The 22,712-nt window shown below is 42.5% G+C and overlaps 1 protein-coding gene across 2 annotated transcripts; it reads right to left on the reverse strand.

The window, feature by feature from the left end:
- Positions 1–1,686: 1,686 nt before the first annotated feature.
- Positions 1,687–22,705, reverse strand: Fcf1 (FCF1 rRNA-processing protein). Of its 2 annotated transcripts, none has more exons than XM_045154127.1 (8): positions 22,627–22,705; positions 22,237–22,304; positions 19,912–19,983; positions 16,966–17,114; positions 12,305–12,377; positions 6,522–6,609; positions 4,562–4,656; positions 1,687–1,889 (listed from the first exon to the last, which is right to left on the reverse strand). In XM_045154127.1, exons 1-8 carry the CDS (start codon positions 22,627–22,629, stop codon positions 1,841–1,843), a joined length of 597 nt encoding a protein of 198 aa, XP_045010062.1. In that variant the 5' UTR covers positions 22,630–22,705; the 3' UTR covers positions 1,687–1,840. The 2 variants fall into 2 exon arrangements, with proteins under 2 accessions (XP_045010062.1, XP_004649464.1); XM_004649407.2 differs by having other exon boundaries at positions 22,529–22,686.
- Positions 22,706–22,712: the final 7 nt, after the last annotated feature.

Here is a 22,712-nt window from a genome sequence, read left to right on the forward strand (position 1 = left end):
GATGATATGACTCAAGTGCTTGCCTACCATAAAAGCCTTGGGTTGCATCTCAGGGCCCCATAAATCTGGTGTGGTGGCACATGCCTGTAATCCCGGTACTTGGAAGGTGAAGACAGGAAGATCAGAAGTTCAAGGTCATTGGGCTGAGATGGCCCAGCCGTTAAAAGTGCTTGTTTGCAAATCTTGCTGGTCCTGTTTGATTTCCCAGTGTAAAGGTAGATGTACAAAGTAGCTCAAGCATCTGCAGTTTGTTTGCAGTGGCAACAGACCATGGTGTGCCCATTTTCTTTAAAAAAAAAAAAAAAATCAGTAGGACTGGAGAGATGACTTAGTGGTTAAACCCTTGCTTGTGAATCCTAAGAACCCTGGCTTGAGGCTCAATTCCCCAGGACCCACGTTAGCCAGATACACAAGGGGGCGCACGTGTCTGGAGTTCGTTTGCTGTGGCTGGTGGCCCTGGTGCACCCATTCTTTCTCTCTCTCTCTGCCTCTTTCTCTGTCACTCTCAAAAAAAAAAAAAAAAATTAGTAGAAACTTGGTATGGTCATACCATATGTTGGTACCATCATTTCTCTCCTTTCTGCCCCCATTCCACTGAGGGCCTTCCTTAATGGGATTACTGGTATTCATCATAGAGTTGTGAATTATGAACTGTGAGAACAATAGTCTGTGTGTGTATTTTCTCAAATACTTAAAACATTAAAAGCCAGATGTGGCGCACGCCTTTAATCCCAGCATTTAGGAAGCAGAGGTAGGAGGATCACCGAGAGTTTGAGGCCACCCTGAGACTACATAGTGAATTCCAGGTCAGCCTGGGCTAGAGTGAAACCCTTCCTTGAAAAACAAATGAACAAAAAAATGTTTAAGAAATTCATCTCAACACCAGGCGTGGTGGCGCACGTCTTTAATCCCAGCATTTGGGAGGCAGAGATAGGAGGATTGCCATGAGTTCGAGGCCAGCCTGAAATTACAGAGTGAATTCCAGGTCAGCCTGGGCTACAGTGAGACCCTATCCAAAAAAAAAAAAAAAAAAAGTTCAGCTATGTGTGGTGGTGCATGCGTTTAATCCCAGCACTCAGGATGCTGAGGTAGGAGGATTGCTGTGAGTTTGAGGCCACGCTGAGAGACTACATACTGAATTCCAGGACATCCTGGGCTAGAGTGAGACCATATCTTAAAAAAAAAGAACTATTTTGGGCTGAAAACATGGTTCAGTGGTAAAAGGTGCTTGCTTGAAAGCCTGACAGTTTGGGTTTGATTCCCCAGTACTCACATAAAGCCAGAAACAAAGAGTGGTACATGCGTCTGAAATTTGTTTGCAGGGGCAGAAGGTCCTGGTGCACCCATTCTCATGTTCTGCTTTCAAATTAATATATAGAAGATTTAAAAACATTTATTACAGCACCACCTTTTCCCCTCCGTAACCCAATGAAATATAAAGAAATCACTCTTTCCTTTTATTTTGGTTCACAACTTGCTCTTGATACTTTTATCCTAGCACTGGTGTTTTTTCATATTTATCAATATACATATTATTTTTTCCCACTGTAATGTGTCTAATTTGAGGATAACATCATCTTATTAAGTACCTAGTGTAGGCTGACTAGAGGTGTGTTAAGTAAGTCAAATTATGTGAACAATTACTGGAGCATCTGATTTATAAAAAGATGTAGACAAAAACATCAATTTAAAAAAGCATCAAAAAGTGAGTGTATTTAATCATGCTCAGGACACAATAGAGCAAATGGATGAAGAGAATGATTCATGCTGTTGCATGCTTAATGACCAGCACCAGAGAAAGTTGGTACAAGGAAAGCAGAGGAACTTCTTCTTGTAAGAATTAGAACCGAGGGGCTCCATAATCATCTGGCATCCGCTCGATGTTGTACCTGTCAGGACAAAAAAAATCAATACTGTTAAGAAAGGTGGGTATGGAACCCATCTGAAACCTCTTTTTAAATTTTTTTATTTTTTATTTTTTGAGGTAGGGTCTTACTCTAGCTCAGGCTGACCTGGAATTCACTACATAGTCTCAGGGTGACCTCAAACTCTTGGCGATGCTCCTACCTCTGCCTCCCAAGTGCTGGGATTAAAGGCATGTGCCACCATGCCTCCTGGCAGACTTTGAATTTTTGATTCTCTTGCTTCTACCTCTGGAGTTCTAAGATTACAGGGATGGGCAACCATGCCCAGTTAATTTGTGATGGAGATCAAACTCAGGACTCTCTTTGTGAATGCTAGCCTAGCACTCTATCAGCATCCCCAGCCTCAAAGAATATCTTTCAAAGATATTGTCAAAAGAACCTTTTGGGCTGGAAAGATGGCTTAGCCATTAAGGTGTTTGCCTGCAAAACCTAAGAACTCATGTTCAAATCTCTGGATCCCATGCAGCCAGACCCACAGTGATGCAAGCGTGCAATGTTGCACATGAACACAAGCAGAGGGGAATGTATCTAGAGTTTGTGTGCAGCAGGCTAAAGATCCTGGCACGCTCATTCTCTCTCTCTCAAGGTAAATATAAAAATACCTTTTATGGGCTGGCCAGATGGCTTAGGGTTTTAGGTGCTTGCCTGCAAAGCCTGAGGACCCATGTTTGACTCTCCAGGCCCCAGGTAAGCCAGATGCACAAGGTGACACAAGCACAAGGTTGAACATGCACATGGGGGCACACACAGCTGGAATTTGATTACGGTGGCTGGAGGTCCTGGCGTGATTTCTCTCCCTCTCACTCATTAAAAAAAGGGCAGTATGGGCTGGAGAGATGGCGTAGCGGTTAAGCGCTTGCCTGTGAAGCCTAAGGACCCTGGTTCGAGGCTCGGTTCCCCAGGTCCCACGTTAGCCAGATGCACAAGGGGGCGCACGCGTCTGGAGTTCGTTTGCAGAGGCTGGAGGTCCTGGCGCGCCCATTCTCTCTCTCCCTCTACCTGTCTTTCTCTCTGTGTCTGTTGCTCTCAAATAAATAAAAAATAAAAATTAAAATTGAAAAAAAAAAAAAAGGGCAGTCTGCCTCATGTAGTGGTACACGCCTTTAATCCCAGCACTTGAGAGGAAGAGGTAGGAGGATCCCATGAGTTCAAGGCCACCCTAAGGCTACATAGTGAATTCCTACCTTTGAAAAAAAAAAGGTATTTCTGCCCCAAAAGGATTAGTTTTAAAATAAAGCTTTGTATTTTAAACAATAAATCTAAACAAATGAAATTTGATAATTTCTGTGAAGTCCTTCTGGAACCTTGTAACTTGATCACTTTTTTTTTCTGGGGGAGGGGGGTTCAAGGTAGGGTTTCACTCTAGCTCAGGCTGACCTGGAATTCACTATGTAGTCTCAGGGTGACTTTGAACTCACAGTGATCCTTCTACCTCCACCTCCTGAGTGCTGGGATTAAAGCGCCTTTGATCACTTTTTTATTTTTATTATTTTTCTCAATTTTTATTAACACTTTCCATGATTATAAAAAGTATCCCATAGTAATACCCCCCCACACTTTCCCCTTTGAAATTCCATTCTCCTTCATATCCCCTCCCCATCTCAATCACTCTCTCTGAGGTGTATTGATCACTTTTTTTTTAAATTATTTATTTATTTATTTGAGAGCGACAGACACAGAGAGAAAGACAGATAGAGGGATAGAGAGAGAATGGGCGCGCCAGGGCTTCCAGCCTCTGCAAACGAACTCCAGACGCGTGCGCCCCCTTGTGCATCTGGCTAACGTGGGACCTGGGGAACTGAGCCTCGAACCGGGATCCTTAGACTTCACAGGCAAGTGCTTAACCGCTAAGCCATCTCTCCAGCCCTTGATCACTTTTTTTTTTTTTTAAATGTAACTTTTTTTTAAAAATTATTTTATTTATTTATTTGAGAGCGATAGACACAGAGAGAAAGACAGATAGAGGGAGAGAGAGAGAATGGGCACGCCAGGGCCTCCAGCCTCTGCAAACGAACTCCAGACGCGTGTGCCCCCTTGTGCATCTGGCTAACGTGGGACCTGGGGAACCGAGCCTCGAACCGGGGTCCTTAGGCTTCACAGGCAAGCGCTTAACCGCTAAGCCATCTCTCCAGCCCATTGATCACTTTTTTTAAAGAAATTTTTTTTTAGTATATTTTATTTGAGAGAGAGAAAAAAGGTAGGGCGGGGGGAGAACAGGTGCACCATGGCCTCCAGCCACTGCAAATGAACTCCAGATGCATGCGCCCCCTTGTGCATCTGGCTTACGTGGGTCCTAATTGAACCAGGATCCTTTGGTTTTGCAGGCAAATGCCTTAACCACTGAGCCATCTCTACAGCACTTGATCACTTATTCCCTCCCTTTGGCAAAGGTAGGGTCTCACTCTAGCCCAGGATGACCTAGAATTCACTATGTAGTCTCAAGGGTGGCCTCAAAGTCACAGCAATCCTTCTACCTCTTTTATTTATTTGCAAGCAGATAGAGAGAAGAGAGACACAGAGAGAGAATGGGCACCCCAGGACCTCTAGCCACTGCAAACTCCAGACCTATGTGCTCCTTGTTGATCACCTTTTAAATTGATAACCCACGAATCACTTTCCTAATAGCAATATCTCACCTGTGGTTAGAAATGTACATGATAGGAACTCCAGGGATCTTCCGGATTCTTCGCTTAAGGTCCCGGTCAACTGTGGCCACAATGTAACACTTGTGCTGAAAGATATCCACTGATGTTTACAACGAACTCACTGAGTATGTCTAATGGCTATGGTAAAATGGCATAAGCACAGTGTTTGGTTCAGTACAGTGTGGGTATGCATGTTTATGTTTGTGTGAGTGCAGGCACAGGCATGTCATTATGCATGTATAGTGGTCAGAGAAGTTTCAGATCATCTCCGTGTCTATTTGAGGCAGGATTTGTCTTGATCTCATTCTGTTTTTTTACTGTGCTCACCAAGAGCTTCTGGGAAATTATGCTATAGAAATCAGCTACTGCAAAAAAACTCCAGATGTATGTGCCACCTTGTGCATTTTGTTTTTTCTCTCTCAAATAATATTTTTTTAAAAAACCAGCTAAAAGTAATTAGCTAAAGCAATAAATTGTTGAGTTGCTACTAAGATCTAGGTGCTAATAATTATAGAATAAAATATATGACAAGTTGTCTGACCTGAATGTGGTCTTAAGAATCATGAGGGGTCATGGTGGGGTACCCAGGAACCTGGGAGTAGCCCATGCAACCCTGTCCTGGCACCCTAGTGGAGGTAGGGGTTGAAGTGGGCTAGAACTGTCTTGACTTCTGGCACCTCTTCAGTTTTCCATAGTCATCTCTCTGGTCTGGGTGCACTGTGTTCATGGCCACTGGTCACTGATTTCACGAAGAACCAGTTTTTGTTTTTTTTTTTTTTTTTACTTAAGAGTCTCACTCTAGCCCAGGCTGACCTAGAATTCACTATATAGTCTCACAGTGGCCTTGAGCTCACAGAGATCCTTCTATCTCTGCCTCCTGAGTGCTAGAATTAAAGGTGTGTGCCACCACGCCTGGCAAAGAACCAGTTTTGAAAGAACTGTTTTTTTTGGCCATTTCAGAGTCCCTGATTAGCCCCCTTGTTCTCATTTCCTCCCAGTGGGAAGCTCCTCACTTAAGATGTGCATTTTTGTCTATAATTCTCCTCCAAAAGAAGAACTTTACTTTCATATCATATTCATAACACAAAATCATTCCAGGACTTGGTGCCATTTTCCCCATAAGCAGAAGCACTTTGCAAACACTTCTGGGCTGGAAGTGCAACTCATTTTGGTAGGGGCATGGGTTGCAAGTGTATGGCCCTGGGCTTTATCCCTATCACTGGGGAAAAAAAAATCTCGAGGGGAAGATGAGAAGTGTTTACAAGCTGAAAAATGTTTTCTGTTTCAAGAAACTTTCACAGTTAGGGAAGACAATTCTTGAGTTTTGGGAAAACACTCTATGAACTCCATGCAAACACATAGTGAATGCTTGAGCTTTCAGGAAAGGTAGTGGGGTGCTCTGACATATCCGTGGTGTGGATAGGCTATGCCTGGGCTGGGAACTCAGAAGAGGAGCTCCAAGATCCAAAGTCTGACTTGGTTGGAAGCTATTTTATATTCTCTTAAAAAACAAAAAGTTAAACCTATTTATTTGAGAGAGAGAATGTGTGAGACAGGCAGAGATAGAAATAGTGGGTATGCCAGGGCCTGTAGCCACTGCAAATTAACTCCATATGCGTGTACCACCTTGTGCACCTGGCTTACATGGGTACTGGGGAATCAAACTTGGGGCCTTAGGCTTTGCAGGCAAATGCCTTAATCACTAACCCATTTCTCCAGCCCCTCCCCTGCTTTTTAAAATTACAAAGTAAAGCCGGGCATGGTGGCGCACACCTTTAATCTCAGCTTGGGTGGCAGAGATAGGAGGATTGCCATGAGTTTGAGGGCACCCTGAGACTACATAGTTAATTCCCAGTCAGTCTGGGCCAGAGTGAGACCCTAGCTCGATAAACCAAAACAACAAACAAACAGAAGCAAAAAAATGAAGTAAATATTTAGAAACTGATGATACCTGAGTTACTCTCTGTACCAAGCAGTCATCTGCATAGGTTCCTTTGTGAGTACAGGGCAATCGGTCAAATCGCGGATCCTTGGCAATCCTGCAGGATGATAAAAGTGGATTAAAGAAAATATTCAAGCAACTTGATAACTTTCTGTATCCAATTCTTAAGGCAAAAGTAACATGATCTATGCACCGTCTCCTTGGGAAGCTTATCCTTTAATTGCAAAGAAAACTTACAGGGAGGGGACTCAAATTCACTGGTTGACAACTGCTGTGTTGGGGTCATTTACTCACTTAAAAGGTTGGCCTTGAACTCCCTATAGAGCCAAGAATGATCTCAATCTTCTCCTGCTTCCATCTCACAAGTGCTTAGATTACAAGTGTGTACCACCACATCCAGTTTTATGAGGTGTTGGGAATCAAACCCAGGGCTTCTAGCATGCTGGGCAAACACATTGTCATTTGAGCTACACCCCCTGCCCTTCATAAAAACTCAATAGAAAGAAATTCAAGTTTGAGTCCCACAGCCAAATTCTTTCTATTTCACAATGATGATGAATCATGGAAATGAATAAAACACTAGGTGGCACACAGGTACCAAGAGCACCAAAAACACTTCCTACTGCAGTGGTTCAGCACTAAGTCAATATTGCTTTATGTACTTAGAAAAAGTCAAGGAAATGAGATGAAAGCAATGTGTCAAGCAAAATGAAGGGATGTTCCAAACTGGCACCAGCCATCTGAAAACTGGCTTGCTGATATTCACTCCAGCTTTTACCAGAAACAGACCAACGTGCGGTGCGCTAGTATCTGGGCAGGAGGCAATACAATACTTTTTTTTTTTTTTTTGAGGTAGGGTTTCACTCTAGCTCAGGCTGACCTGGAATTCACTCTGTAGTCTCAGGGTGGCCTTGATCTCACGGTGATCCTCCTACATCTGTCTCTCGAGTGCTGGGATTAAAGGTGTGTACCACCATGCCTGGCTTGTTTTTTTTTCTTTTTTGGATTTTTTGAGGTAGGGTCTCACTAGCTCAGGCTGACCTGGAATTCACTATGTAGTTCAGGATGGCCTTGAACTCAACAACGATCCTCCTACCTCTGCCTCCCGAATGGAGCGCTGGGAGTGCTGGGATTAAAGGTGTGTGCCACCACACCCGGCTTGACAACACTTTTTACTTTTACATTCTTTCAGCTAACACTGCATTTGTTTCTCTTCACAATCAAACTCGATACTTTTGTTTTCCCCTCTAATTCTTTATTGTTATTACTTTTTGTTTTAAATATATATGTGTAATGCTGGTGTGGTGGCGCATGCCTTTAATCCCAGCACTTGGGAGGCAGAGGTAGGAGGATTGCCGAGAGTTTAAGGCCACCCTGAGACTACATAGTTAATTCCAGGTCAGCCGGGACCAGAGTGAGACCCTACCTCGAAAAACCAAAAAAAAAAAATATGTGTGTGTGTGGGGGGGGGACAGAGAGAGAATGAGAATGGGCACATCAGGACCCCTTGCTGCTCCAAATGAATTGCAGATTCATGCACCTGTTTGTGTTTCTGGCTTTATGTGGGTCCTGAGGAATTGAGCCTGGGCAGGCAGGCTTTGCAAGCAAATACCTTTAACCATTGAGCCATCTCCCCAGCCATGTTATTATTTAATTTGACATATTTCAGGCATATAAGAAAGGATAAAGAATAATGAACACCTATGGCCACCATCATTAACTATCTTATTAAAAAAATCAAATATTACAAACAAAACTCCCTCTTCAGTCCTAATCTCTGCCCTTTCTGTAACTATTATCCAGAGTTTCATTATTATCATTCCTACACACAATGCACTACATGTAAGATTCCATACGTACCATGTGTATATACCTATAAACAATGTATTATCAATTTGAAGTTTTAAAAGAGGGAAAATGTTATGCTCTAGGTTTGTTCTTCCAAACAAGCACTTTTTTTTTTTTTTTCCTGGTTTTTCAAAGTAGGGCCTCACTCTAGCCCAGGCTGACATGGAATTCGCTATAGAGTCTCAGGGTGGCCTCGAACTCATGGCAATCCTCCTACCTCTGCCTCCTGAGTGCTGGGATTAAAGGCGTGCGCCACCACACCCGGCCAAACAAGCACTTTTGAACACTGATCCACCTACCAAGCCCATCTTTTTTTTTTTTTTTTCTTTTAAAAAACTGTGGCACACGCCTTTAATCCCAGCACTCAGGAGGCAGAGGTAGGAGGATTGCCATGAGTTCGAGGCCACCCTGAGACTACACAGTGAATTCCAGGTCAGCCTGGGCTAGAGTGAGACCCTACTTCGAAAAATAAATTAAAAAGAAAGAAAAAAAAGAGTATATGCTGGGTGTGGTAGCACATGCCTTTAATCCCAACACTTTGGAGGCAGAGGTAGGAGGATCGCTATGAGTTCCAGGCCACCCTGAGACTACATAGTGAATTCCAGATCAGCCTGGGCTAGAGTGAGACCCTACCTCAAAATACCAAAAAATAAATAAAATAAAATAAGCTTAGGATTTAGAGAGAGAGAGAGAGAGATTGACAGAGAGAACACAAGGGAGAGAGAATGGGCACGCCAAGGTCTCTAACCATTGCAAATGAACTCAGGTGCATATGTTCCCTTGTGCATTACGTGGATCCTGGCGAACTGAACTGGGGTTCTTAGGCTTCACAGGCAAATGCCTGAACTGCTAGGCCATCTTTCCAGAGACCTCCCTTTTAAAAATATTTTTTTTGCAAGGGGGGTAGGGAGAGCAAGAGCAAGCATGGGCACACTAGGGCCTCCGCCGCTGCACATGAACTCCAGAAGCACGCACCACCTTGTACATCTGGCTTTAAGTGAGTACTCAGGAATCAAACCCAGGCTGGCAGGCTTTGCAAACAAGCACTTTAACTGCAGAGCCATCTCCCCATCTCAGTCCACCTTTTTTGAGATGGGATCTTCCACTAGTCTGGACCTTATCAAATTAAGATAGATTAGCTGGCTAGAGAAAGAGTGTGGAGGGGAATTGGCATGTCAGGGCCTTAGCCACTGCAATAGAACTTCAGACACATGTCCTACTTTGTGAGCATCTGTCAACTTGTGTGTCTGGCTTATGTGGGTTCTGAGGAGTCAAACCTGGGTTCTTAAGCTTTGCAGGCAAGTGCAAGTGCCTTAACTGCTAAGACATCTCTCCAGCCTATCTCTGGCATTTTTAAAAATTATTTTTATTTATTCATTTATTTGATAGAGAAAGAGGGAGAGAGAGAGAGAGAGAATGGGTGCACCAGGGCATCCAGCCACTGCAAACAAACTCCAGATGCATGTGCTCCCTTGTGCATCTGGGTGGGCCCTGGGGAATTGAACCTGGGTTCTTTGGCTTTATAGGTAAACAATGCCTTAACCACTAAACCATGTCTCCAGCCCCCATCTATGGCATTTTTTATGTGGGTTCTGGATATTGAACTAAGGTCTCATATTTGTGAGGCAAGCATTTTACTGACTAAGCTATCTCCCCATTCCCTATTCTTTTTCTTTTCTTTTTTTTTTTTGTTTTTTTGAGGCAGGATCTCACTGTAGCTCAGGCTGACCTGGAATTCACTACATATTCTCATGGTGATCCGCTTACCTCTGCCTCCCAAGTGCTGGGATTAAAGGTATGAGCCACCAGGCCTGACCCCAGTCCCTATTTTCCTTTCCTTTGTTTGTTTTTTAAACTTGCCTTTGTGATTCATCCATATAGACACAACACTATCTCGCTCATTTTTACTCCGATATAACACTTCTTTCATGAGCATTCTACTCTTTCTTCTGCCCCTCCCTTCATCAGCCCACCCTCCGTTCTTCTGTCATTTCATTGGAGACAGGGCCTTGCTATGTAGCCCACTGGCCTCAGCTTCCTGAGGACGTGGATAACAGGTGTGTGCCATTATGCTCAGCATTAACTTTTGAAAAAAAATAGCTGCCAAATACCAATGTCTAAATAACTAGTGTTTGCTCATTGTTCTTTCACATAAAAATCATATTCTAGCCGGGCATGGTGGCACACACCTTTAATCCCAGTACTTGGGAGGCAGAGATAGGAGGATTGCCGTGTGTTCAAGGCCACCCTGAGACTTCATCGTGAATTCCAGGTCAGCCTGGGCTACAGAGAGACCCTACCTCGAAAAACCAAAACAAAACAAACAAAAAAATCATATTCTACAAGCTGGGTGAGGTGGCTATAAACCTAGCCCCTAGGAGGCTGAGGTATTAGGATCAATGTGAATCCAAAGCCAGTCTGGGCTACAGAGTGAGTTCCAGATCAGCTTGGATTGGAGTGAGACCCTGCGTCAAAAAACAACAATCATATTTCACAAAATAACATCTAGCTTAACTAATAACTCAAATACACAAAATTGTTTTCCATTAATACAAGCTTTCTTTGCACATACCTCACAATTTCATTACACAAATACTGAAGTTATTTTGGTTTTCTTTTTTCTATTTTTTTTTTTTTTTTTGGTTTTTCGAGGTAAGGTCTCACTCTAACCCAGGCTGACCTGAAATTCACTATGGACTCTCAGAGTGGCCTCGAACTTGCAGTGATCCTCCTTCCTCTGACACCCTGTGCTGGGATTAAAGGTATGCGCCACCATGCCTGGCTTTCCTTTAATTAATTAATTAAATTTTTATTAGCACTTTCCATGATTATAAAAAAATATCCCGTGGTAATTCCCTCCCTCCCCCCTCCTTTATTTTTTTAAAAGAAGTATTTTATTTTTATTTATTTATTTGAGAGAGAAAGAGATATAGAAATAGGCAGGTGGGGGGGGGAGAGAGAGAGAGAGAGAGAGAGAGAGAGAGAGAGAGAGAGAGGGAGGGAAAGAATGGGTGCGCCAGGGCCTCCAGACAGTGCAAACAAACTCCAGATGTGCACTTCCTTGTGCATCTGGCTTATGTGGGTCCTGGGGAGTTGAACCTGGATCCTTTGGCTTTGCAGGCAGGCACCTTAACCACTAAGCCATCTCTCCAGCCCCTTTTTAGTTCTCTGAGGTAGGGGGTCACTCTAGCCTAGCCTGACCTGAATTCACTATGTGGTCTCAAGAAGGCCTTGAACTTACAGGGACCCTCCTACTTCTGCCTCCCAAGTGCTGGGATTGAAGGTGTGCATCACCATGCCCGGCATAATTTTTAAAAAATTATTGATTCTGTGTGTGCTTGTGTGTATAGGCATACCAGGGTCTTGCTAAAAACAAACATCAGATGCATGTGCTACTCTTTTTGGTTTGGATTCACATAGGTGCTGGGAATCCGAACCTGGGCTGACAGGCTTTTTTGTAAGCAATTCCCTTTAACCACTTTATCATCTCCCTGCCCCTCAAAATTTAATAAAGGTGAAGTTAAAGCTTCATTAAGTACCTTCTTAAGTGACTCTATCAGTGGGTGGCAGTGAGGAATACAATGAGCATTAGCTTTGTGTGAACCAGCTAATATTTGCTACTTGAATCACAGACAGTCTTCGTTGATTTGCATTTATTTCCTTTTTTGTTGTTGTTTGTTTTGTTTTTGTGAGGTAGGGTCTTCCTCTAGCCCAGACAGACCTGGAGTTCACTATGCAGTCTCAGGGTGGCCTTGAACTCATGGCAATCCTCCTACCTCTGCCTCCCAAGTTCTGGGATTAAACTCATGCGCCACCACGCCCAGCTTTTGACTTGTATTTAAACTAATTGGCCAGGAAATGTTTGGACAGCAAAGAGATGAGACAGGTCGAAAGTATCCTTAGCATATCAACCTCCAGTAAAGAAACCCAGACTAGCTCTTTACCTTAGAGCTACTCGATACTTCTGTCCCAGTTTCTCAATTTCAGCCATTACACAATCAGTTATGCAAGGGATACCTGCCAGGAAAAACAAACCAGCACAAAAAATTAGAAACAGAACTTAAACAGAAACTCTGAATTATATCCTGTTCATTCTCTAAAAGACCCAAGAGACTAATGGAATGATAAAGTAAACCTAATAAAATGACTAGTAAGAATTGAGAGAGCCAGGCATGGTGGCACATGCCTTTAATCCCAGGACTTGGAAGGCAGAGAAAGGAGGATCATCATGAGTTTGAGGCCAGCCTGAGACTACATAGTGAATTCCAGGTCAGCCTGGACTAGACTGAGACCCTACCTAGAAAAACCTGAAAGAAAGAAAGAAAGAAAGAAAGAAAGAAAGGAAGGAAGGAAGGAAGGAAGGAAGGAAGGAAGGAAGGAAGGAAGGAAGGAAGGAAGGAAGAAAGGAAGAAAGGCAGGCAGAAAGCAGGCAGGCAGGCAGGCAGGCAGGCAGGCAGGCAAGCAAGCAAGCAAAACGAAGGGTAGGGATACAGCTCAGTACCTAAACTCTTGCTTAGCATGTGGGAGGATCTGGGTTCAATCTTCATTAGTATAAAAAGTAGATGAATAAGTCATTGTTATATGAGTTTTATCCTAGCACTTGGGAAGTAGAGGTGGGTGGATTGGGAGTTCAAGGTCGGACTGGAGGGATGGCTTAGTGGTGATTGTCTGCAAAGCCGAAGGACCCAGGTTTGATTCCCCAGGACCCATATTAGCCAGACGCACAAGGCAGTGCATGTGTCTGGAGTTCATTTACAGTGGTTGGGGGCACTGATGCACCTATTCTCTCCCTCTCTGTCAAATAAATAAATAATATAAAAATAAAATAAAATATTTGAAGTGCTGCCATACAAGCATGAAGCCGAGTTCAGATTCCCAACAGCCACATTAAAAGGCAAGGTGCATCAGGCATGGTGGTGCACACCTTTAATTCCAACAGTTGGGAGGCAGAAGTAGGAGGAGCTCTGTGAATTCAAGGCCACCCTAAGACCACATAGTGAATTCCAGGTCAACATGGACTATACTAAGACATTATCTTGAAAAACCAAAAAAGTCTCCTGAATTTCAGGCTGGAGAGATGGCTCAGCAGTTAACGTACTTGCCCTCCAAGCCCAATGACCTTGATTCTACTCCCCAGTAACCATGTAAAGCCAGATACACAAGGTGGTGCATGTGCCTGGAGTTCGTGTGCAGTGGCTGAAGGCCCTTGTGCGTCCATTCACTGTCTCTCTGTGCTTGCAAATAAGTTAATAAATATGTATTTTATTTACTTATTTGAGAGAGAGAGGGAGAGGAAGAGGCAGAGAGAAAGAGAGAATGGGCACGCCAGGGCCTCCAGCCAGTGCAAATGAACTCCAGACACATGCATCACCTTGTACATCTGGTTTACTGGGTCCTGGGGAGTTGAACCGGGGTCCTTAGGCTTTGCAGGCAAACGCCTTAACCACTAAGTCATTTCCCCAAACCCCTACTTTTTAAGAACCTCAATTTAAATCTCTTAAACAACACTTATAAACTGTGCTGTGTTTTCCATGAGTGTATGTTTCCTGCTTCCCATGTGTTTATGACTCTAGCCTTTTTCTAAGATTCCAATTTCCCTTAAATAAACCCAATGTGGGGCTGGAGGGATGCCTTAGCAGTTAAGGCTTTGCCTGCAAAGCCAAAGGACCTTGGTTCAATTCTCCAGGACCCACAGTAGCCAGATGCACTAGGGGGCACATGCATCTGGAGTTTGTTTGCAGTGGCTGGAGGCCATTCTCTCTCTCTCTCCTTCTTGCTCTGTCAAATAAATAAATAAATAAAAATAAAATATTAAAAATAAATAAACCCAATGCGGGATTTGTCCTTAAATAAACTTTTTTCCCCCCCCCTGAGGTAGGGTTTCACTCTAGCCCAGGCTGATCTGGAATTTACTATGTATTCTCAGGGAGACTGGAACTCATGGTGATTCTACCTCTGCCTCCTTAGTGCTGGGATTAAAGGTGTGCACCATCATGCCCAGCTTAAGTAAATGTAATAATTCATAAATTATCTTTCAAAATTTTTTTTACTTTTATTTATTTATTGGAGAGGGGAAGAGAATGGGCACACTAGGGCCTCTAGTTACTGCAAACGAACTCCAGATGCATGTGCCACATGTGCATCTGGCTTATGTGGGACTTGGAGAATCGAGCCTGGGTCCTTAGGCTTCACAGGCATGTGCCTTAACTGCTATGCCATCTCTCTAGCCCTTAAAATATTTTTATTTATTCATTTGCAAGCACAGAAAGATAGAGAGAAGACAGACAGAGAGATTGGGAGCTGGTCTTGAACTCATGGCAATCCTGCTTCCCAAGTGCTGAGATTAAAGGCATTTGCCAAAATGCCCCAGCCATTTATCCTTCTTGAGTCTATCTGTACTAATTCTTTGTTAAAGGTAGGACAGGACACACAATTGAGGTTTGTAAATTTCAGGGAGTCTCCTATCACTGTCTCCTGAATGCTGGGATTAAAGCCTGTACACCACACTAGGCCTTTCTAGCTTCTGATTTAAAGGAGAGACACCTGGGGCTGGAGAGGTGGCTCAGCAGTTAAGGCACTTGCCTGCAAAGCATAATGATCCAGGTTGGATTCCTCAGTACCCAAGTAAAGCCAGATGTCCAAAGTGGCATGCCCATTCTCTCTCTCCTTGGAAATAAATAAATGGTCACTATAAGCCTAATCGGCCTGATTTCTGTATTGTTTTGTCTCAAGGAATAGGAGGACTGAGGAAAAGGAGAGAGACGGGGGTACAGCTAGTCATAGAAATAGCCAGAGTCACACAAACTCTCTGTCTTACAGTAGCTTGATTTCTGGTGACCAAAATTAGTAATAATAATAACATTAAAAGTAACTCAAGGGCTGGAGAGATGGCTTAGTGGTTAAGCGCTCACCTGTGAAGCCTATGGACCCCGGTTCGAGGCTCAGTTCCGCAGGCCCCACGTTAGCCAGATGCACAAGGGGGCACACACGTCTGGAGTTCGTTTGCAGTGGCTGGAAGCCCTGGCGTGCCCATTCTCTCTCTCTCCCTCTACTGTCTTCCTCTCTGTGTCTGTTGCTCTCAAATAAATAAATTAAAAAAAAAATATATAAAAAAAAATATGGGGCTGGAGAGATGGCTCAGCAGTTTAGGCATTTGCTACCAAAGCCTGACGGCCTAGGTTTGATTCCCTACTACCCATGTAAAGACAGACACATAAAGTGGCACATGTGTTTGAAGTTTGTTTGCACTGGCAGGAGGCTCTGGAATGCCCATTCTCTCTTTCTCTTTCTGCTTGCAACTATAATAAATCAAATACTTAAAAAATATATTAAAAAACATAAACAATAATGAAAAAGCTTGCAATATTGCAAGAATTATCAAAACGTGATGAGACGTGAAAACATGTTGAGAAAAAATATGGTACCAACAACATGGGTATGTGGAGACCACAGGCTCAGGTGGGGTGTTTTCCTCTATCAACCTGCCAGAACTGGCTGTTTTGGATGGTTTTGCTAGCCAGCTTGCCCTGAAGACTACTTGACACCAGGGATTATAGGCAGTCCCCACTTCCACCTGGCTTTTATGTGGGTGCTGGGATCTAGGATCTAAACTCTAGACCTCATATTGTGTGGAAAATGCCCCCCCAACCCATGACCTTTCTTTTTTGTACTCGGGATTATGAAGGAGGGGTATTAAGTAAGCAAGGGGAACTCTTTCTACTGGCAAACAGCATACTGAGGTGCAGGTAAATTTTGCCCCAGATCCTTTGTGGCACAAATAAATATCAACTGAATAAACCTGGGATTCAGCCATTATTCAAGTAGTGGCTCTGATCATGAATGGCAAAATTCCTTATTCAGTTTTCCCAAAGTAGAACAGGATGTAGAATCTATCCTACTTAATATGAAAGGATATTTATACTGAAAAATAGATTTTTTAAAATCCAGATTTTTCTTTTCTTTTCCTTTTTTTGTTGGAGGGGAAGGGAAGGTTTCTCAGACATGAACAATCACACCTGGCTTAATCCAGATTTTTGAAATCCCAATTCTAAAAACAAAAAAAATAGCTGTCTATGCTAGTCAAAGCACTATTTTTTGAATTATGAAAGTTTAATTTTTTCTAGTCAAGTATATATTGTATTTCAACTCACTGAAAATCATCCGTTGAGGGCTGAAGAGATGGCTTAGTGGTTGAACGCTTGCCTGTGAAGCCTAAAGACCCTGGTTCAAGGCTCGATTCCCCAGGACCCACGTAAGCCAGATGGACAAGGGGGCTCATGCATCTGGAGTTCATTTGCAGTGGCTGGAGGCTCCAGCACGCCCATTCTCTATCTATCTGCCTCTTTCTCTCTCTGTCGCTCTCAAATAAATAAATAAAAATAAAATTAAAAAAGTCACCTGTCTATAACATATATAGAAAGTCTTTATTAAAAAAAAATCATCGTTCATGGAAAATGTTAATAAAAATTAAAAAAAAAATTAAAAAAAAATCATCATTGATATGGTGATTGTAAAATTCATTTAATGAGAACGCTACCTCACTTTTTGCGTGTATTTGGAAAATGCAATTATTTATACAAATGTTAGAGCAAAGGAAGATACTTACACTTGGCATACAGACAGTCCATCATTGACTGCACTAAGTCCAGCTTAGCTTTAATGGAAAAGTTGATAAAATTGGTATCGACCAAGATGTGGTAAGGTGGACCCAGCTGTGTATTGTACTGGAAGAATAAGCAGGAAGGATGCTGGGGGCTAAAAAGAAAAGGACAAGATGAAGACAAAGTAGAATCTACACTGATACCTTAGTATTAACAACAAGGAAGAAATCTTTGCTCATCACAGTTCATCTTAGATACAGTCCCGTCCCCCACACTCACTGGAAGTTTTAATATGTAAGTAAGGGAGAAAATAAAAACATACTTAATTTCAGACCAAAATACTCTGACATAACCTTAAATTAGTCAACCCAGCTCTTCATCTCTCAGGAGGACAGCCACGGGCACAGAGGAAATTAACATGACTAGGCTCGTTCTACAGGTTTGCCATCCTCAGAAATTCCTAAAATGTTTGTATGGAATATGACTTGGAGAAAGTTCATCCAGGTTTAGGATCATGCAGAGTCTGCTACTTCCCTGACAGCCCTTGATATCTAAGTGCTGGTGCACACACCATTATCCATCTGTGGTAATATGGCCACCAACCCAGGGCACAATAAGAAAAATAAGGAAAATGTGCTGAGATTTATTTTTTTAGTTTTTTGAGGTAGGGTCTCACTCTGATCCAGGCTAACCTGGAATTAACTGTGTAGTCTCAGGGTAGCCTTGAATTCATGTTGATCCTCCTACCTCTGCCTCCTGATTGCTGGGATTAAAGGTGTGTCCCACCACGCCCGGCTCCTGAGATTTATTTATTTTTTTGAGGTAGAGTCTCACTCTAGCCCAGAATGACCTGGAATTCACTCTGTAGTCTCAGGGTGGCCTTGACCCTCACAGCAGCAATCCTATCTTGGCCTTGCAAGTGTTGGGACTAAAGAAGTACACCACCAAACCCAATCTGAGATTCCCCCCCAAAAAATATTCTATTTATTTATTTAAAAAACAGGAGAAAGAGTGGCAGAGAGACCGAATGGGTGTGAAAGGTCCTCTAGCCACTGCTAACAAACTCCAGGTGCATATGTCACCTTGTACATCTAGCTTACATGGGTACTGAGAAATCGAACCCAGGTCATTAGGCTTTGTAGGCGGGTGCCTTAAGCACTGAGCCATCTCTCCAGCCCCCAAAAGCAATTTCTTTTAAATTAATACATATAACTTTTATTTGTTTTATTTTATTTATTTGACAGAGAAAGAAGGAGAGAGTGAGAGAATGGGCATGCTAGGGCCTCCAGCCACCTCGAACGAACTTGAGATGCATGTATCCCCTTGTGCATCTGGCTAATGTGGGTCCTGCAGAATTGAATCTGGGTCCTTTGGCTTTGCAGCCAAATGCCTTAACCGCTAAGCCATCCCTCCAGCCATAACTTTTATTTTTATTTACTTTTTGGTTTTTTTTTTTGAGGTAGGGTCTCACTCTAGCCCAGGCTGACCTGGAGTTCACTATGGAGTCTCAGGGTGGCCTCGAACTCATGGCGATCCTCCTACCTCTGTCTCCCGAGTGCTGGGATTAAAGGCGTGCGCCACCACACCCGACCCTAACTTTTATTTTTAAAAAAATCTGGGCTGAAATTATAGGAGACATTTTATGTGTAGTGAATAAATAACTTTTGTATAGTGTCACAAAATGCTTTGGATTCCTTAATTATCAGGACATGAAGCTTGTTTATCATACATTGGTTCCATCACATTTGAATTTGTTGTATTTTTGCCACATGTAATTATGTAAAAGTTTAAAATCTGGAAATGGAGTGTAAGCCTTTACAGCATTTTGAAAATGTAGAATACACATAACTGAAGGTATTTGTATCTGTATTAAAAAAATTTTAAGCCGGGCATGGTGGCGCACGCCTTTAATCCCAGCACTCGGGAGGCAGAGGTAGGAGGATTGCCGTGAGTTCGAGGCCACCCTGAGACTCTATAGCGAATTCCAGGTCAGCCTGGGCTGGAGTAAGACCCTACCTTGAAAAACCAAAAAAAAAAAAAAAAAAAAAAAATTTAGCCTTCATAGGATCACAGAAAGTGGCAGGTAAACAGGTTAGAGTCCATAGATTTTTACATAATTCTTTTTCCTGTTTTAATCAAGTTGGAAATGTTTTTATAGCTTTTTATTTTCAAGGAGTCAATAAAATTGATATAATTAGAGCAAAAAAAAAAAAAAAAATTGGGCTGGAGAGATGGCTTAGCAGTTAAGACACCTGCATGCAAAGCCAAAGACCCAAGTTCGATTCCCCAGGATCCACGGAAAGCCATCTGGAGTACTTTTACTGTGGCTAGAGGTCCTGGCCTGCTTATACGCTCTCTGTGTGTATCCCTCTGTTTGCAAACAAATAACAAAGTATTGAAGAAAAAAAAGAAATTACTTTTATTCTAAAATCTATCACTACTAATTTTTTTGGCGATATCGACTTTTATGAAATGCTGATGGTAAAACAATGGCAATTATTTCTTTAATAGATTTTGGCAAAAAAAAAAAAGCTGGGTGTGGTGGTATATGCTTTTAATCCCAGCACTTGGGAGGCAGAGGTAGGAGGATGGGCCTAAGAGTGAGCCCATCTTGGGGCTACAGAGTGAGTTCCAGGTCAACCTGGGTTACAGTGATACCCTACCTTGAAAAAAACAACAAAATACATAAAAGATTCTTGGCAAAGAAAAATAATTCTGCATTATATGCACAGGGCCTTAAGGGAAATTTTACTGCTTCATGGAATCCAAAAATCGTCATTATATTGTAATCATTATGTGCTCATCAAAACCACTTGGTTTGTATAATTGTGCTCCATTTACTAACAAATGCCCAAGCACATCAGCTTAAGAAAGCATGCATTCCTAAAAGGTCTATGTTTTTATGAACACTTTTAGTTTTATTGGAAAACGTGAAATTTTTGATTACTCACACTTCTCTTTCCTTAAGTGCACTGGGATCTTTCTTTTCTTTCTTTTTAGGCTTTAATCTGTCCTTTTCTTTACTGTAAAAAAGAAAGTACAAGGAGGAAGAAAAAAACAGTAGTTATAATCTCATTCAAAACTTTTGATTTGCTGAAGATGTAGCTCAATGGTAAAGCTCTTGACTAGCAATCCTGAGGCTCTAGGTTCAATCCTTAGTATCTCATAAATTCCGGCTTTTTGTTTTTGTCTTCAAGGGAAATGCTATTTTGCCACATTTTTTTTTGTTTTTTTCGAGGTCTCACTTCTAGCCCAGGCTGACCTGGAATTCACTATGTAGTCTCAGGGTGGCCTTGAACTCATAATGATCCTCCTACCTCTGCCTCCCAAGTGCTGGGATCAAAGTAAATTTAAATTTTTTCTTAATCAGAACTTCTCACATCAATGATTAAAATCCACTTCCAAGAGGTGGGTAAAGAGGTTGGCATTAATTTTCTGAAGACTCGGTTCCTTTAACAGCATAGGAGGAAAGGATTCCTCCACATGTTTCATAATAGGCAAAAGTGTAACATTCATATAAAATTTACCTTTAACCAGAAAGAAAATATTTATCAGAGGGGCATTATTCCTAAAAGGTACATAATTAACATTCATATGAAAGGATGAGATTATGAAGGTTCTGATAACCATTCTCTTGTTCTGAGATTCTTAAACACAATGAAAGGGCTGGAGAGATGGCTTAGTGGTTAAGGTGCTTGCCTGTAAAGCCAAAGGGCCCAGGTTTGATTCCTTAGGACCCATGTAAGCCAGATGTGCAAAGTGGTGCATGTGTCTGGCATTTATTTGCAGTGGCTAGAGGCTCTGGTGTGTCCACTCTCTGTTAATAAATAAATAAAAATAGAATATTGGGCTGGAGAGATGGCCTAGTGGTTAAGGTGCTTGCCTATGAAGCCAAAGGACCCACGTAAGCCAGATGCACAATGGGCCCATACATCTGGAGTATGCTTGCAGTGGCTAGAGGCCCTGGCATGCCCATCCTCTCCCTATCTGTCTCTCTTCTCTCTCTCTCTGCTTGCAAATAAATAAATCATATATTAAAAACAAAATATTAAACACAATGAAGACCAATCCTTATTTAATTTCATTCAGTCATTACTGATGTAGGGAAACTTTAGGTCCTCCTTATAAGAGGGTATATTAGTCTACTATCTTGTAATGTTCTAGATTTTTTGATTTACAAAATAAAGACATCTGGGAGTTTCCCCATTCTCTTTCAAACATATTTGAGTGTCAGGAACAGGAGACAAGCATGCTGTCTGACCATTGTTTTTCATCAATGACAGCATTCCACGCATCATCTGGTATAATGAGACATAAAGATATCTGCATCTGCTTCACTTAATTGATATCAGGCTTAAATATACCATGTATTTCAAATCAAGGCCAAGAAGACTGGGCTGGAGGGATGGTTTAGCGGTTAAGGCATTTGCCTGCACAGCCAAAGGACCCAGGTTTGATGACCCAGGACCCATGTTAGCCAAATGCATGAGGGGGTGCACGTGACTGGAGTTTGCAAAGCTTGAGGCCCTGGCAGGCCCATTCTCCCCCCCCCCCCTTTTTCTGTCAAATAAATAAAATATTTTTAAAAAGAAGAAGATGGCTCTACAGTTAAAGGTGCTGGCTCGTAAAGCCTGATGGGCCAGGATCCATTCCCAAGCTATCTATGTAAACCAGACAAAAAAAGTGGCACAAGCATCTTGTGTTTGATTGCAGAGGCAAGAGGTCCTGGCACACAAACATTTGCAAATAAATACAATTTAAGAAATAAATAGGGCTGTCAGGTGTGGTGGTGTACACCTTTAATCGCAGTACTTGGTAGCAGAGGTAGGAGGAATGTTGTGAGTTCAAGGCCACTGTGAAACTAAATTGTGAATTCCAAGACAGCCTGGACTGGAGCGTGACCTTAACTCAAAAAACACAGGAAAAAAAAATAAAGTAGATAAAGGCTGAAGAGATGGCTTAGTGGTTACGATGCCTGCCTGCAAAGCCAAAGGACACAGGTTCGATTCCCCAGAACCCACGTAAAGCATAAGGTGGCACAAGCGTCTGGAATTCGTTACAGTAGCTAGGGGCCCTGGTACGCCCATTCTCTAATAAACAAATATTTAAAAAAACAAGTCGCGTAACAGTGGAACAAAGTGAAAAGGAATATTTCATTCCCATCACATTTCCCTGGGAGACTGCTCAGCATAAAGCACAGACATAGGACACCGTAACTGTAAAAGCAAAACCAAAAGGACGACGGCGCGTAGTACTTATCCCATCCAGACACGCACATTCTCTCATCTCTGAGACTAAGCATTCGCTTCATAGTCGCATATTTTCTTGCTTTCTTTTGCTTCCCCTTAAAACAGAAATTTCAGAGAGTTAACAGAGTTGAGAATACGTCGCATCTTTTAACGTCGCTTTTTTTTTTTTTTTTCTTATTCATTCCCTTTCCTCAAACACCCAGCCCCTCTTCTCGTTCTCCAGTACAGCGGCCTCATTCGAAGGCGCTAGCGAGCTAAGACGAGAATGGAGGTGGGGGGACAAAAAAAAAAAATAAAAAAATAATAAAAAAATAAAAACCGTAAGAGGAACTCGGAGGACATCTGGGCACTCGCTGAGCTCCCACACGTTTCCCCCCGGTGGGCTCCGACGGCGTTTCTTCCGAGGCTCCTTCTCACCATGGCTCGGCCCGCACGCCCGCTTATTCCGCAATCGCCCGACAGCGCGACACTTTCGCGTCACCCGCGTGCCACTTCCGGCAGCG

Source organism: Jaculus jaculus, chromosome 7 (genome assembly GCF_020740685.1).
Source record: "Jaculus jaculus isolate mJacJac1 chromosome 7, mJacJac1.mat.Y.cur, whole genome shotgun sequence".
Taxonomy (NCBI): Eukaryota; Metazoa; Chordata; class Mammalia; order Rodentia; family Dipodidae; genus Jaculus; species Jaculus jaculus.